Source organism: Acartia tonsa, chromosome 3 (assembly GCF_053477335.1).
Source record: "Acartia tonsa isolate MP-2025a chromosome 3, ASM5347733v1, whole genome shotgun sequence".
Lineage (NCBI taxonomy): Eukaryota > Metazoa > Arthropoda > Copepoda > Calanoida > Acartiidae > Acartia > Acartia tonsa.
The window spans coordinates 5253019-5271429 of record NC_137262.1 but is presented as its reverse complement, the minus strand read 5'-3'; the positions used below and the strand labels follow the sequence as shown (position 1 = coordinate 5271429).

At 34.7% G+C, this 18411-nt stretch overlaps 1 protein-coding gene across 2 annotated transcripts; it reads right to left on the bottom strand.

The window, feature by feature from the left end:
* Window positions 1-8729: 8729 nt before the first annotated feature.
* On the bottom strand, window positions 8730-10606 carry LOC145313127 (uncharacterized). Of its 2 annotated transcripts, XM_080152399.1 has the most exons (3): window positions 10324-10606; window positions 9550-9647; window positions 8730-8794 (listed from the first exon to the last, which is right to left on the bottom strand). In XM_080152399.1, the coding sequence occupies exons 1-2, from the start codon at window positions 10588-10590 to the stop codon at window positions 9561-9563; spliced, it is 354 nt and encodes a 117-aa protein (XP_080008525.1). In that variant the 5' UTR covers window positions 10591-10606; the 3' UTR covers window positions 8730-8794; window positions 9550-9560. The 2 variants fall into 2 exon arrangements, with proteins under 2 accessions (XP_080008525.1, XP_080008524.1); XM_080152398.1 differs by lacking the exon at window positions 8730-8794 and having other exon boundaries at window positions 9166-9647.
* Between the last annotated feature and the right edge of the window lie 7805 nt (window positions 10607-18411).

The following is an 18411-nucleotide window of genomic DNA, read 5'->3' as shown; positions in this document are numbered from 1 at the left end:
TGTATTCATTCACCTGAATGGAGTCAATAAACACTTTAGCACTCAAATCCTGTTCAGACTTTCCATCAAGCCAATCTTTCTGTAACTCTAACAAAGTTGTGGATGGCATTTGCTTCAGAATAAAGCTTACTTTATTCACGACATCTTTCCAATGTGCCAGGAGCCGGATAGCTGACACAACCTGCGTCTTCAACCTCGGATCAACGCTGTTACCCACCGTTCTCAACACCGTCTGGAGGCTCATTTTACCATCTGCAGGTATGACGTCAATTTTTGAAAGTTGATGCCAATCCTCAAGTTCCCCCATATGTTTGATTATGGGTAACAATTCGCCCAACGTTTGACAGCTTTTTCTCTCATCTCCATCCAGGTATTCAATCTTAGCAAGCAACACCAAACTTGGTAAATTTTCGCAAACAAGCTTAGAGAGAAATATGGTCGCACTCAACTTATTCAAACTAGTTGTCTCGTTCCATGACAACTTTCTATTTATAGCTTTAGAATGCTCACCAGCCGCCATCAGGTTGAGGTGTCTTGAATTCTGGCTGGTAAAGATAGGGATCCTGTCCACAGGCCAGTCTATGGAGTGGATGCATCTTCCCATCTCCAACTGCACCGATAACATGTTTATCAAATTCAACTTAAACCTTGGTTCATTATCAATAAGACGAGCTAAATCTGCCAGTGGCATGTCCTCACTGCTCAAAAATATGTTCCTTGTCGCCCTGCCCACACTCAACGTGGGCAGCTCAACGCGCGACATTACCAACACCAGCCGGGATGCAGAGTTGCTGACCAATGCAGATACTGGTAGACCAGGTTTGACTTGATTTCCTTCATTGACAGATTGTTTGTGGCGGCCATCTTCTTCATTGCTCAATAACTTTTGATTCATTGTTGCCGCCGTAACCAACCTGCAAAAATACAATATAATTAAATTTCAGCATAAAAAATTTAAGATCTAGCATTAAATTCTTCCTCAGTAAATCTTTTTTTATGACACCATGAACAACAACAATACAACAATGCCAACATAGGAATTATACCTAACAACAACATTAACACAATCAAAACAAACTTGGCAAACAATGGTAATATATCTTTGAACAAATGTTCTAAACCAAACCAAGGACCTGTAACCTGTTCGAAAAATGACAACTTATGATCAACAAAATCCAATTTAGAAGCTTGTCCATTAAAATCCTCAAAATCCTCTAATCCCTGATATTTAATTGTCTTATTAAAATCAGCAATAAACACCTTTTCGTCGTTCAGAAAAATCTTTTGTCCCACGTGTTCTGATTTTTCATTGGCAATATGCAGAAGTTCGAGTCCCTGCCCCTGATTCCCAAGGAACAAATTAGCTGTCAACTTCAAAAATACCGGACTTTGCGAACAATTTAACAATTTTATATCCTCTACTGCTACAATCATTCTACTATATTCTTGTATTCCAACTGTTTCACCTTTATAATCCACCATCAAGTGTCCTACTGCACATCCATAATCCACACCTAACTTTACTGGAATTTCAACCGCTGTACACTTTTCATACTTAGCAATTTCTCCCAGGTATATAATTCTGAACCCATGATGCATCTGTACATTTGACCTAACTTCTGTTTGAGCACATCTAGAAATACTAAAAAGTTCCATCATCCTCTCATTCCTTTCTCTACTAGCCAAAAACATAGCATTCAAATCAAATCTAGCTTCCTGTTTTAACAAATCCCCAAAATAACTTCTAACAGCCGCCTTCGGTTCCTCTAAAAACTTGATACCCTCCAATTCTGTTACAAAAATGTTGAAATCCAGATGCTGCAAAGTAAGTTTCTCTGTTCCCATAATTTTAACTAAAATATTCCTTTCCAAGTTAGAAACAAAAAGTTGTTCATTCCAAGTAGTTAAATTGAATGTATCTTGAAAAACTACCTTAAAATTACTGGCCGGTTTTCGTACTACATACGGAAAATATGGAGAAGTTGATGTTGCCCACAAATGATTATCTTCAAAATTCGCCACAATCGTCTTTTTATCATAATCCATAACAACATTTCCCTTGATCAAAACGGGTGTATTTTTCACTAAAATATGCAAAGTCCCAACAGCAAAACCTAAATTGAACCACATATTGTGCGCGTATATTCCCAGTGTCTTGCATTGAATATTTTCACCACCAACATCCCAGAAAGGTGACAATGTTCCATTAACTGTGAAACTGTGAACAGTTGGCAAGTCTATATTTACTTTAAAACTAATACCATCATGCTGATACTTGCCAGAATGAAAAACCCTTCTACATTCGTCCATACTCAACTCTACCTGTTTTTCATGTGGCACGTCTAGTACGTGCACATGACTCGCGGTATCGCAAAACCAGCGCTCCAATTTTAGTCTAACCTCACAACTAATGGCTTCTGACAATATAAAATCGGTTTCTGCTAACCCCAATAATTCCACAGATCTAACCGGTTCCATCCTATCATGCAAACAGGCAGCTGATCTAAGTTCAACATTACTTATTTGAGAACAATCATAAGCTGCTAACCGTGGATCCTGTGACGTATACATACCACCAACAACAATCAAACAATAAACCTGCATCACAACAACAAATAACAAAATATCCAAGTACCTGACTCCTCTATCATCCTTGGATTTCTTCACAGGTACTGGTCCAGCACGTCCACTCTTTGAACTACAAGCGTCCGGTGACCTCTTGCGCATACCACGATCTCCATCTCGTCTATTCCGGTCATGTCTATCACCGCCGCTTCCTCTCTTGTCATCACGCTCCCTACGGTTCTCGTGGTAATCTCTTCTCCTGCAAATATTATACAAATTATTACAAATATTATTTTTTAATCAATTTTGCGAGGTTCCTAGTTACTACATCGGCTACTGAATAACGTTCTAATCTGTCTTTTTCTCTGTTTTGTCTATCCTCTTCTAATTTTTGTAATTGCACTTCATTTGTAGAACCTTTAGGACGACCTTTAACAGGAATAGTCTCAGACATTTTTTGCAATTTTGCATTATCTAACGATCTATCTAATTCATCCTCCTCAACATCTCTACCTCGTTTAACACTTCCCCTTCGTTGTTCCAAGTTTACAATTTTACTTTGCAATTTTGGAAAAGTGTCCTCTAAAATACTCATCCGAGACTCTAACTCTCTAGCAGATTCCATGTTAACATCCTCTACACCCAAACTGTTGTCTACTAAGCTATTATCAGAGGCATAATCTCCATGAAAAACACTATCCTTACTAATAGTAGAATATGTAGAGTCTAACTTAGTTTTGTCAGTCATATCATTTGAATCTACACTATCAGAAATATGAGTACTTTCCAAAGTATCACTAAGATCCTCAACTAAATCATCTAAATTTTCATTATCCTGAGATACATTTGACCTTTGCTGTGACAACCCAACACCCAAAAAAGATTTCTCCAAAAAATCTGGTGTTACCTGTCCATCCTTCCGCCTTCCAACCACCTCTGGACTAGCGCCACAACTATTCTCCTCTTCAGAAACGCCTGAACAAGTTAAATTTCTCAAAGTATTGGGAAAGTCATAGTTTACTTTCAAGGTATTATCCACAGAGAAACATTCATCTGTAATCACTAAGTCAATCTTTTCATCTGGAGTCAAGTCTAAAGTACTCTCAATAACATATATTTTATCTCTTGGTACAATCCTCACCCCTTTATCTTTCAATCTACACTTTTCTAGGGGTTGAACCTCGAATAAACTATCAGAAATTGCTTTTGTCACTAAACACGGACCCACCCATAACGAGCAGAGTTTACGAGCTACACCAATCGTTGTGACGTCATAAAAAATATAACAATAGGAATTTATAGCTACCGGCCGACCTATCCTTTCTGTATTTTCTACCTGCAAATACTTCTCAGTTCTTTCTTGTCCAGTCCTCCAATTCTTGTCAAGGCACTCCAATAACTCTGAAAAATTCATATGTTTAATTTTCGAGCGTGTTAACGGGTCAAATGAGTCAAGTGGAAGCTTAGGGTTTCTTAGGAACATCTTAAAATACGGGGAACATCCTAACCTCCGATTGAAAGAAGTGTTCATACAAAATTGTGTAGCTTTAAGTTTATAAGCCCAATCTCCATCTTGAAAACGTAAATCAGTCTTAAGAAACGAATACACCGATTGGTTGTATCTTTCACTGTAATTCGAATTTGCTGATCTTGGAGGGATAAAAATTTGTTCAATTCCCAACCTTAAACAAACTTCCCTAAAAACTTTTGATTTGAAGCTTTGTGCATTGTCAGTCCTAATTCGCTCGCATAGTCCCCAAACAGAAAATAAATTAAACTTCAGACATTCAATAATTGTTTCAGCTTTAACATCCTCAATAGCAAACAACCACACATATCTAGTACAACTGTCAACTACTATTAAAATGTGCTTACAAATGACTCCATTATATTCACACTCATTCAAAGGACCTAAAGCATCTATGGCCAACTCTGCCATAGCTTCCCCAGCCAAAGGAGAAAATTCTATATTATGATTATGTTTAGGTTTTTTACGTCTATTCAAACAAATGACACAATTTGCAACTGCCGCCGCTACATATTTAGATACATAGGGAAAAATGAAGTGACGATTAATCCTGCTCAAAGTTTCCAAATAACCCCTATGCCCCGCTGTAACATCTGCATGAGCTAACAAGAAAACTTTATTGTACATTCCAATAGGTACCACTACCCGTTCAATAAATTGAAATTCTTTCTGAAGCCGCATAGGTGAAGTCAGGATAATTAAACCATCCTTATAACTCAGATGTTCAAAAAATCTTAATATTTGTTTACCACGATAAGGCATTTGAGACAATTCTCTGGACGTAGGTTTGACATTATTTACAATAAATTTCCTCACCTCAACTAAAACAGGATCCTTCTCCAGGCTACGACTAAATTCTCTCGCCTTCAATCTGGATGATATTTGACTGGCCGTCTCTGCTCCAATTCCTGCAATAAGACATAATTTAGGATCTTCCAATTGATATACAGTATCCAATATTAACTCTCCTTGTTCGTCTGTCGATAATTTAGATATCCTATCTTTACTATCCTTTAATGCAGTACGTGACAATATATCAACATTAGTATGCATCTTGCCCTGCCTATGTACAACCTCATAACTGAAGGTGGATAAAAAATTTATCCACCTTATGGTGAGACCAACAAAATATCCGTTCTGCCTCCAAGTAGATAGATGTTTCAGTGCAGCTGAATCAGTTCTCACGATAAACTTCTTGTGTCTCAAATAACATTCAAATCTTTCAACAGCATTTACTAATGCACATAATTCTCCTTTATGTGCTGCATAATTGGCTTCATGAGTTGAACAAACACGTGACCAACACGATATCATCTTCTCTTGTCCATTTTGTTTTTGACTTAACACCGCAGACATAGCTGTAGATGACCAATCTGTATCCAACACAAATGGTTCAGCCTCCATTCTCCAATCCGGGAACGATTTACTTATTTCTTCACAGAACAATTCTCTAGTCTTTGTAAAAGCTTCCATACTTTTTTCATCCCATTCTATTTTACTACTGTTTCTAAATTTGTTCAATGGTGCTGTAATATCAGAAAAATTCTTGAAATATGAACCATAATAATTTATGAAACCAGTAAATCTTTGAATATCTTTACCTGTTTCAGGTACTGGCCAATTCTTAATCTTTTCAATATATGCTTGGTCCATAAATATGCCTTCTGCATTTATAATATGGCCCAGAAATTTCACTTCCTCTGCAAACAATGTACATTTTCCAAGATTAATCTTGAGGCCTGCTTCACAGAATGTTCGTAGTAGAATATTCAAATGTTCCAGATGTTCCTCCACATTCATACTATATACAAGAACATCGTCCAGGTAAACTAGGCAAAATGCCCTTAATTCAGGACTCAAATCCATTACTCTATCCATCAACTTTACAAATGCACTTGGAGCATTGGTCAATCCAAACGGAAGCCTCTTGAAGCAATATTGCCGTCCATTAGAACAAAATGCTGTATATTTTCTGACAGATTCCTTCAAATGCATTGAATTATATGCTGAAGTTAGGTCAATAGACGTAAAAATCTTCTTTCCTCCAAGTTTGTCAAATAGCTCACCAATGTTAGGCAAAGGGTAACAGATCTTCTCAGTTATCTCATTTAATGAGCGGTAGTCCAGGACAAAACGGACTTTCACCTCGTTAGTATTTCCAACCTTCTTCTTAACAGCAAAAATTCCAGAATTAAACGGTGAATTACATTCTTCTATCACATCTGTTTCCAACCATAAATCAATCTGTTCTTTTAGTTTCTCTGCATGATGAGGATTGAGTCTAATCATCCTATTCTTGAAAGGTTGAGCTCCAGGAACCAACTGAATATCATATTCCTCCAAAGTACAAGATCCAATATCCGTAGGATCAATAGATAATGCCTTGAAATTCTTTAAAAACAAACCAACTATCCTTCCTTTCAAAGAAACATTATCTTTTAAAAACGGAACTTTATCCAACTTCAATTTATCTTTAATAAAACGAATCTTCTTTAATGTTGTTGACACATCTTCTTTAACCCTGTTCTCTTGCAGCATTGCTATCTTCTCCGCCACAAACAAATTTCCAACCAAAGTACCAGCAGGAACAGATTTCGTAACAGTTTCAAAATTCGTGATTTTAGTCATAATTTTACCGTTCTTTCCCACCTCAGTAATTCCTTCGTTTATCAACAAGTTGTTTCGGCTACAGTAACCTTGTCTAGGAGCTATATAACACAACTGTCCTTCAGGCATATTTCCTTTAGTTGAAACTTCTACCACCACTGTACTCAATGCAGGAATTTCTATTCGATTTTTCAATGAACAAATCCATTTTTGGTCTTGTAACTCAGCTACATTAATCTCAGGTTTCTTAGTTCTTGCTTTCTCCATTTTCTCCAAAACTGTATGAACCAAATTCTTCACTACAATTTTCCGTTTAGCTACTAAATTCACACTGATTCCATGCATCTCAATCCTGTTGCCGTCTTTGGCAAATATCGTCTTCACGTTATTTTTGTTCAACCAATAACTGCCTAGGTTCATAGGTACAGTCATGCCGGAAATAACAAAACAATCTTCTTGAAAACTGTGACCTCCAATCTGAAATTCAACATTCCGAACAACACCATCAATCTTGATGCTGGAACCCTGCACGCCTGTTGCTTTCGAATCCGTTTCTTCAATCACACAATCAAGCTTTCTAGCCAACACTTGAGATATCAGGCAGCCTCTTGCATTGCCGCTATCAATTAAGGTCAGGATTTCCATGCCACCAATCTTTGTTGGAACATAGACTTCAGCCGCTCCAGCCGCCATCTCAGAATCTTCATGAAACTTATAAAACAGCTATCTAACTCACACCAACAGTTATGAGGTTGTAACTATCCAATTGTCTATCAAATAACTATCTATCTGTCTACAACAAATAACAAAAGAACTGAATAAAACAATTCACTCACCGACAATATTTCATCCACCAACAGAAACGTCCAAAAATATCTCTTAATCCACAATCAGTAAACTTCTCTCCGACCAATCTAAAATATTACAAAATTTAGATGCCAATTGATGGAAAATCACTGTACATAAGAATTAATATTGATATTAATATATATATAACAAATTTACAAGACTATTTTTCGAACAGCAATATATATATATAATGGTAATCAAATGGTAACAACATGAAATCATAACAACTCACCATCAAATAAATAATGATGACAGTATCTCCCAATCACCAAAAACACTCTTCTCAGCCAATCTAAAATAAATACAATGATTTTAGATGCCATAAATAAATGTATCACTGAACCAATAACTTGTAACACAATAAAAGAAGTTGTATTAAGAAATATGACATGATCAAACATTATCAATCACCAAGCAAATTAATCTTTCCAAATACCATAAGTTCAATTCTTTGAAATTCAATAAAATATTACCTAACAAAACTATTATTGTCAGATTAAACTGAGATGTATAAAAGGTTTAAAAGTCGAAATTCAACTAACTATATATCTCAATACCTGAGAGCACTTTCTTGCGCAGCTTTGCTTTTCTGCGCAGCTCAACTTTCTGCGCATGGCGCGCTCCACGCCCGATAATCATTTCAGCTACCTCTATACACCGCCCCATATTGCGCATACCAGCTCTGAGAGACAGTGCAAATTTCTTTGCAAATATGGTCACTCCCCCTTTCTCTCAAACAAAAGAGACAGCTCCCCCATATCTGCGCATACCAACTCTGAGAGGTAGTGCAATATTCGTTGCAAATATGTTCACTCCCCCTTTCTCCTCCAACAAAAGAGACAGCTCCACCATATTTGTGCATACCAGCTCCGAGAGACAGCCCCTCCCTTCCTTCATAGAAAGAGACTTCTCCACGATTATATCTAATGCATTATAACAATTTTGCTTCATGAAATTCTAAACTTCATTAAAAATTTTGCTGAATCAACATCACTAAATCGCAATATAATTGTTTTAAAATCGAATACTTTAAATCACATAACTGACTCATCTTTTAAAACAATTTTCCACATTTCATCAAAATTTAATACTTTTCAAATATCTAATTTCACATTTTTATCAAATTTAATTCAATTTAAAATTCAATTTAATATTTTTCAATAGCAATTTTACAAAATTGTATTCCTAATTCATTTTTCATTTTCACTTTTTATTATTCTTATCCCTGTTAGACTCCACAACAGTCTGAAACAAAAATGAATTTTCATAATTTCAACAAAACATAATCAAAAACTAAAGTAATTATTTTGATTTCCATTATAACATAATCTCGTAATTTCATATAGGCTTATAAACAATATGTTATCTTTTCATAATTCAAAATAAACCATCAAAATAAATTATCACAAAATTAGAGTTGCTTCGTTCACTCTTTATCATTAATTTTGTTTTGTTGTTGTTTATTTACAATGCGCATAAATCAAAACAATGCCGCGTAACAAGTAGAAAATGGAATAAGGTTTTATGATTATAATACATTCAAAACATTAAAACCATAAAATGTCATCTATAATAGCATTATTCCATGCCTCGACTTCCGCTACAAGGTCGTCTTCATAATCGCTTGCCCCTAAACCATCGACATGCGCCACTTCCTTCGTATCCTCCCCTTCTTTCACCTCTCCTTCAATTTCACCAACCAATTTCTTTTTATCCAAACTATTTTCATTCTTTTTAAAACTCTTTTGCCCCGTCTTATAAGGAACAAAAGGCTTGTTTCCCCACCGCAAAAAGTATTTTCCTTTAGGATTAGGCAACTTTTTATCTCTAATATCAAAACAATCTCTCATCATGTGACCCTTTCTGTTGCAATAATAACAAATAAAACCACCTTGAATTGCGCCAATTAAAGGAATAAGTTCAGCTGGTCCACCAAATTCATCAGCTAAATCAATTTCACATTGATTTATTTCATATGACAAATTATCTTCATCACTAACCTGATCAATAGTTACAGGATTTGACTTGGAACCAACGCCACCAACCATCGTCTTAGCCAAAGCCATCTGGTTTGTTGTACATCCTCTAGCCATTGACCCTGAAATTTGATTAAATTGTAGCCCTTTAACAATCAATTGTGCTTTAACTATTAACTCTGTCCGAAACTTCGTTATCATTCGCACTTGTCCGTCACGCTCCAAATCCAATGCAAATTGACGCATCTGATTAGCCAAAAGTGGAGATAAAACCACATTACACACTTGAGAATAGAAATCCATAAACATATCATCAGTTGGTTTCGGATACGCACGTTTCCAGAAAGATAGTATCTTATCAAAAAATGCATCAATCTTATCATTCTCATGTTGCTTAACACTCAAATACGCATCTTTACACACATTTTTCATGTCGGGTGGTAAAAATGTCTCCCGCATCTTACACAAGTACCCCTTTAATGTTAATTGTCTATTCTCCATATCAGCAGGTTTTAGTGTATAACCACAAGCGGTTCTTACACCCACACATTTATCAAACAAAATTTCCTTACACACTTGATGATTAGTCATATGATAACGTCTAGTAGTCATCCAAAATCTCTCCAAATAATCATCAAAGAAAATCACATCATCGTCAACTGCAAATTCAGGCGCATTTTTTCTGAACTGATCATCAAGTTTAGCACACGTTTCATTGTACCTATGCACATTCTCCTCCCCCTGCGAAACATACAGAGATCTATCTGGTACATAAACAAGAGATTTACACCAACTAACCTGCGAATCACTCAGTCCAGCTTCAAAAAAATTGAGCGTATTAAAATCCTCCGCATCAACCTCAGAAAGGGCTGGCCACCACATGAGAACTCCATTATAGATATTGTCCACAGCATCCACTCTAGACAATTCCCAAAGTTTTATGATCTTATCTTCATTTCCCTGCATACCACCAAAAATAGGCCGAGAACCACCAGCAAACAACTTAGGCTTCTCTTCTGATCCTCCAAATCCTCCAGATCCACCAGCCGTCCTCTGCCACGGCATAGAGTTATTCAAACCATTCTGCTGGTTATTCGACCCATTCTGCTGGGTATTCGAACCATTCTGCTGGTCATTCAAACTATTCTGCTGGGCAATCTTTTCAAGAATTCGCTGCTGGCCAGTCATAAACTCATTCACAACAGTCACATTTTCAGTCTTGATATCATTATCAACACTAGGCTCCACCACCTTATTAAGACGATCTTCCAAATCGTCTATCCGAGTAGCCAGTCCAGTAACCGCAGCAACATTAGTATCAACATTATCCGTCAATTCCTGCACTTTCGCCTCCAGCGGCGCCATTCTTCCAGTAAGATTATCCAGCTTATCCCCATTGGAATGAATATCACCCTGCAGCGAGGCCAACAATTGAAGCATATACTCCTCCTTCTCCGCCGGGGACAACTTCTTGTAATAATCAATGTCCACCTTCATGGCGTCCAAAAATTCCTGAACAAAACTAAAGCAAAGAAATAATACAATTAAAAGAAAATCTGAGCCGTAGATTCGTACTACACTACTGCGCCAAAATGACGTGTAGTAATAGCAAGAACAAACAGCTAAATATTCTTATAAAGTGTATTAATTCAATACAAGGTTAACATACAATAATAACATTAATATTAAGACAACTGTTCACTTTTATGTTCGTGTCGTGTTGCAGAGCAATGTCTTGCTCCGAAACCGTTGACACAAGAACTAAAAGCTAAACTATATAATACATGCATTGCTCTTAAGTCAGGAAGAAAGGGACTATACATCACATAATGTAGTAAAGTGATGCTCGCAGCTGGCTAAAATAACAATACACCCATTTTGCCTTATATCCTCGTCAAACGGACCAATAAATGAGGTCTATATTAGCAATTTTCCCCTGTCAATATATCCGCGTATATCCATTCTTGTATCCTTTCTTTCCCCATGTGTTTCCCACAAATAGTTGCTATTTATTTAATCCTTTACACTAGGAACCAATTTGTGAAGCAGGTTTCAATACCTTTACATTTCTGTGTTAAACCTGGTTAAACCTGTAAGTAGAAGGGGGGTGGATATACCCCTCTAAACCCATCATGACATACCCTGGCAAAACACTGTGTACGAATCTGCTGGAAGCTCAGATTGGATATTATTAGAGATATAACCCCGAAAAAAACATCACTGCCATCCACATTTTTTTAATAAAAAAGCCAATCGTAACCCCTCTCCCTTCCCCTTTTGTAAATTATCAAAAACGACTCTTTAACACATAGTTCATGTTCTTGAATTACTTATTCCAAAAGAACATGTCTTAACTTTTATGATTTTATAAAAATAGCTAGTCGGTGTTTTTAGTAAGTAGTAGATGTAAATTGCTCCATAGAATTTAGATATGAAATCGGTTTTTTTTGTAGACATCTTATTTTTGAAATAATTTAAGTTTTTTTTTAAATAAATTAAGTTGGTTTTAGGTTACTAAAAAGCAGCAAAACAGAAGAAAGTTGCCATTATGAACAAAAAAAGAAAGATCTTGTAGCTATTTCCAAACTCATTTTAAAAATTGATAATTATCAAAGAAACATATCTAGAAATTAGATTTTTTTAAGTTTATGTTTTTGAAATATAATTTCCTGTGTTTGACATGTATTGGTCTAATTACAATTTAAACTTTATTTTATAAATTTCAAAAAAAAAAGGATGGCAACATCCATAAGAAGATTCATTTTTGAAACTATATTTACTGATATAGTAACGTAAAAGAGAAAAGTTATATATGGTCAGCTGAATCTTCACAGCAAAGAATAGCTACCTATCCATAACAACAGCTGATGCTAATGCCTTAAATTGATGCCTTACATAGCGATTGTTGTTACCCTCGGGTTCAAGACTATCATTTTTTTTAATAGCGATTACATTAACACTTTTTAATGCACTGGGAAGTTTTAGCGACTTCCATGAAGAATATGCTTTCAATTTTTTTGAAACTTCAAAGTTCTAATGATTTTTAAAACATTGCATTGAGAGAAAAAATCTTCGAAAAGAATAGTTATTTCTTTCATCGTATTATAAACTGCTTTCCGCGGATATAGAATGTACAATTATAAGATTAAAACCAGTTTTTTTAGCCCCGAGGAGCCAAAGGCACGGGCTAAAAAACTGGTTTTAATTTTATGATTGTACATTTTTATATTCGTAGAAAGCTGGATATAATACGATGAAAGACATAGTTTTTTTTCGTATGGATGAGAACCGATTCCTATCCATCGGATTCGAATAAATACGAGAAAAACATTTACAAAAAAAATCCTCCTATAATGTTAATGCTAAACTTTATAGTGCGGCGCCGTGTAGAAATGTTATGGTATAATCTTCTATCCCTATATTCCTGAGGTTCCCATATGTTGTTGTTTTGCAATGGTAACTTTATCAGGGATGGGATAATAGATACTAAATTCCCCCCCCCCCCCAAGTCTATGAGATGAAATTTAACTTGTAAGATGGGTAGGGGGAGAAATATGAATTAATTACAAATTGTGTTAAAAATCACACATGTGACGTAATAAAAATGAGGGATTATATCCATCTCTTTTTTAGGGGTTTTCTTTCCCACTTCTCCTCTCATCTCCCTCAATATATTGCGTCACATGGATGATTTTTGACACAATTTTGGCTTTGTCATTAATCTGCATTTGCCCCTTAACTCCGTGTAAGTTTATACAGAGTTTTTACGAGTTTTTCTTTTTAACACAAACTTTGGCTAACTTGCTTACAAGCTTTTAACGTAGATGTATGTATCAATTTTATCCATTTGTCTATTGCAAAAAAAAATATTGCAAATGCGCAAACAGCGTAATTGTATGACTCGACACAAAAAGAAATGACATCCACACATAATTAGATGAACCCATTCCCAACGGCGTAATTAAGGTTTAGATTCTTATTAGATGGTTTAGTTTAAAATTAAGATAAAATACTCTCTAATCCTTTTTAAAAAGTACCATGATGTGTGTGTGTGTGTATAGCTTTAGATCTCGCTAATCGTTCGACCGATACGGTTCTCCTTTAAGCATCTTAAAGGTCCAGGGAAGGTTTATAACTATTTTGAGGGAGGGGACCTTCACTTTCTCAAGAGAAATCGACCCTGGAATAAAATTTTACATATCTATCTATAACTATAATCTATCTGTTTCTCTATCTATCTATCTATATATCTATCTATCTATCTATCCATCTATCCATCTATCTATCTATCTATCTATCTATCTATCTATCTATCTATCTTTCTATCTATCTATCTATCTATCTATCTATCTATCTATCTATCTATCTATCTATCTATCTATCTATCTATCTATCTATCTTTCTATCTATCTATCTATCTATCTATCTATCTATCTATCTATCTATCTATCTATCTATCTATCTATCTATCTATCTATCTATCTATCTATCTATCTATCTATCTATCTATCTATCTATCTATCTATCTATCTATATATCTATCTATCTATCTATCTATCTATCTATCTATCTATCTATCTATCTATCTATCTATCTATCTAACTTGAACATATCTATTAGAAACTTGGGCAAACTTGTTGTAAGAGCTTTTGTTTTCTTGGTAATATTTATCAAGTTTCTTATAACTTCCTGCCTTTACTTTTCCTTATTGATACCCATTACTATGTTTTTGGTCATTCTACCTAATGACTCATAGCTGTGGTGTATCAAGTAACGCAATCCGCTTGTTGTCGGTAAGGTGATAGGATTGAATCTCGGCTTAACACCGCGTCACAACTAAAGAGTTTAAAACTGGCTCTTGCTGCTGATATATTGTCAGGTAGGCAACATAAGAGTTACAATCGAGGTAATGCCTTGGTCCCTAATAGCCGCAACTTATTACTATGCTGAGTTAGGACTTGCAGATAAAGGTTGTGCAAACGTAAATCCGTACGTGATATCGTAACAACTCCGTTGTTCTATGTAAAATGTTTTGATCCAATTTATCTCAATTTTATAATAATGATTGAAGATGATTAAAATTGACCAATGGTAAAATGTATGCTGGCCTCACCTCATTGGTTATTCTATCGTGTGACGTCATAATCTGTGGAGGGACTTTAATCATCTTCATTCTGATTGCTACGACGAATAACATATGATCAAAGCATCTCTATAATCAATGTAAATATGTCCATTTCAAACTTCTTGTATTCAAGTAATTTTGGGACAGATTTACAGGTCAATTTTATTTATAATTCTAGAAGTGTTGAATTTTGAATGTGTCTTTCTTTTTAATTGATCTTCTCTTGTATGAATGTTGTCAACCTTATTTTTCCTATTTTGTAGTATAGATTCGCTCCGAAAAATGTATATGTTTAAATTTGTAATTTAAAAATTAATTATCTTTACAAAGTTTGTTTTACAATTTTCCAATATGTGGAACAGTGCTGAAACATTTTTACATGAAACAATAATGGTTTCTTCAAGATAAAGATCTCCTTACTCAAATATTATATAAGCATTTCATGAAAATCATTGCAAGTGCGATAACTTTAACATGTTTAATCAAATCTGTTTTTGCGATTTTGCTTTTATTAGCTAATTTACAGCTTTAGATTACCTTCAGGGCGACTTGCTTCTGATGTGTATTGTCCAAAAAATTGACAATTGACTGCATAAAAAGCTGCTAAAGAAGCCTATATTTAACTGTTTATAATATTCTTGATATGCGAATGTGCACACTCTTGTCCTGGGTGGATTCTTAAAACACTTCAATGCCTCACTAAAATTAGTGAGGATCGCTAAAATATTTTGTGAAAAATCCTCCGAAATCGAATAAAGAATCTACAAAAATTAAATAAAATCATAAAACGGTTATTAACATAAGTTTTTGTTTAATTTTTGTAGATTTTAAATGCGATTAAAAAATGTTAGCGAGTCTAACTAATTCTATTGAGGCAGTGAGCCACAATTATTTTTAAGAATCCACCTCTATTTAAGATCCATTTATTATTTGAAAAAGTTTGGAACCTAAATATTTAGTCAAGTTTTAAACTCCATGACGTAAATAGGAATTAAAAAATTTGTTTTTCCCAGAGCTGAGTCTCAGAAACCATGATAAAAAATAAGGATGACAACATCCATAAAAGAAAAGCTCTAAAATAAGACTTTATTATGGACGAACATTAACGCTTGTAGAGGGCAAAGACCAAATTGTGTCAAAAACGATCCATGTGACGTCATAAAAATGAGGGAGATGAGAGGAGAAGTTGGAAAGAAAACCCCTAAAAAAGAGATGGATAATCCCTCATTTTTATTACGTCACATGGATTATTTTTGACACAATTTTAACACAATTTGGGCTTTGTCAAAGCTTTGCTTTTAATTATATTACATTATTTTAATGTGAAATGCTTTGCTTTAGTCTAAAGTACATTTAAATTCAACAGGTATATACCTAAACAAATTACTGTATATTTTGAAGGAATAACATTATTTAGTAGCAAAGCAATTCTATGATCAAAATAACCCCGTCCGATTGTACGAATATCCATTGATGTTCACTAAACTAGAATAAAATATTGTCTAAAAAGATTTCGTTTTTAAATGTACTATTGGCACTTTTTCATATTTTTCTGAAACAAACAAACACGCACACACAGCCACATCTCAACATAACCACACCCACCCACACACACGAACACACCCACAGCCACATCCCCACACAACCACACCCACACACTCACACACACACACACACCCACACAAAACACATGTAGAAACATCTTTCTTAAGCGGATTTCGTCTTTTGCAACCAATTATGAGATGGGCATGTTGCATTTCAGTCAGGAAAGGATAAGAAAAAAAATATGTTTCAGATGTTTTTTTTACATTAGTCATTTATCCCATCGTATTATTGACAGCTTTACGCAGATAGTAAAATAAAAAATTATAACTTTAATTCCAGTTTTGTTAGCCCCGAAGGGAGAAGTCCAGTGCTAACAATGCATGGTGATTTAGATATTAACTAATTGTTCACAAAATATATTATAAGCAATACGATACATTATTTTTCGTTTTGATTAACTAATCTGTTTTGAAGCCTTACTGGAATGATTGATAAAATATCAATATTTGATTTTAAGGTCTTATCTCCTAGAGGACTTTATGTGAACTTGAAAATCTGGATCAATTTAAGGAGGAAGGGAGATTACGTCGAATTTAAGTTTTTAAGTACATTGGGATTTATTTCTATTTCTACCAATTAAAGATGATTAAAATCCCTCCACAGATTATGACGTCATACGATAGAATAACCAATGAAAGGCCAGCACAAATTTTACCATTTTGGTCAATTACAGTGCATATTGGCCTCTCATTGGCTATTCTATCGTATGGCGTCATAATATGTGGAGGGACTTTAATCATCTTCCTACCAATACTAAAACTAAAATTCTTGGTTTTGATATTAAGCTGTTAATGTTAGCAATGATATAATTCTTTTTTTACTGACGAAAAAAAAATTTTCAGATACATAAATATTTGTGATTATACAAAATTTTAAATGTTTTTGAATTTTGTAACAACAATTAATTTAGGATTCCAATTTATAATCTTAAGATTTATCAATAAAATTACTTTGTAAAGTTTTAAACTAGGTTTGGGCCGGGTATCTGGTAATTTTCCGGATATCTGGCGTTGGTTAGATATTCGGCCGGATACCGAATATCCAGCTATATAAATCAGCCGAATATCCGGTATCCAGCGAAAAAAGTATCCGGCCCAACCCAATTTTCAACTTTATTTTTGCAAAACAAATGGATTTAATTGTTCTCTCTTGGCATTTTTTACCTTTTTACACTTTGATAAGTTCTTTGGAGATCAACTGAAAATTTATTTCCCATTTGTTTCCTAATTTCCAAAGTTGTACGACAGATAACCCAACTATTGCAAAAGCTATTTTCAGCTACATCATCATTAATTCAAAAATAAATAATAAGACGACTTATTATACATTAAAAATTTTAATTAAAAAAAATTTGTGTTTTTTTGGAAGTTTGAAGCTTGTTTACCTAGTAGTAAATATTGAGATAGGATGAGGGTGATATGAACAAAATCGGAAACTAAAATTCAGCTCATCTCTTTAGAGGCTATGCCTAAAGTTACATGGAATTAATCAAACAACAGTTGTCTGAGGTTTATCCTTATATCCTTTAACAAAAAGTAGTATATTTTTTTTTGTTTGTAACTTAAGATTTCAAAAACAACTGATCGAGTTTTTCATTTTATAAAAGCTTTATTCCAGGATGGTTTTAGTCTATTTGTTTTTTGGGGGGTTTAGGGTTTGAGTCTTGGATGGTTTTAGGCTTTTTTTCTACATTCCCTATCCCTTTTGCAGCCGCTAGTTAAAGTAACAGTATCTTTGTCTGCATGTGTGTACCGAAGGATCTCGCTGTCATATTAGCCGATATTGTTCTCCTTGACGGTATAGCTTCTCTTTGGTTATGGAAAGGTTTGTAACTATTTTGGGGGAGGGTACAACCACCCTCACAGGAGAAATAACCCTAGAGAAATATGAAACCCCCCCCCCCTTTTAAACTTAAATTAAAAATATTAGTCGACTTACCACCCTCCACTTTCATTGTCCCTAGAGGCCTCTAGAGACTATTAAGGTATACACTAATTGTGATGCTATGTAATGAAGCCACTCCAGGAATTGTTAGTGTTAGTTCCGGGTATGTGAATTCTATATGATAATGGATATGGAATACGTGGATATATTGACAGACGAAAATTTGTCGTCAATTTAGGTTGCTAATACGGAATTTCTATTGTCATTATGAG

Excerpts from the sequence above, each read along its gene's own strand:
- LOC145313127 (XM_080152399.1), bottom strand. The coding sequence starts at position 10,590 with ATGCCGTGGCAGAGGACGGCTGGTGGATCTGGAGGATTTGGAGGATCA. Across the intron at positions 9,648-10,323 it reads CTGGACTGAGTGATTCGCAG|GGTCAATGGCTAGAGGATGT; the intron begins GTTAGTTGGTGT and ends ATCAAATTTCAG.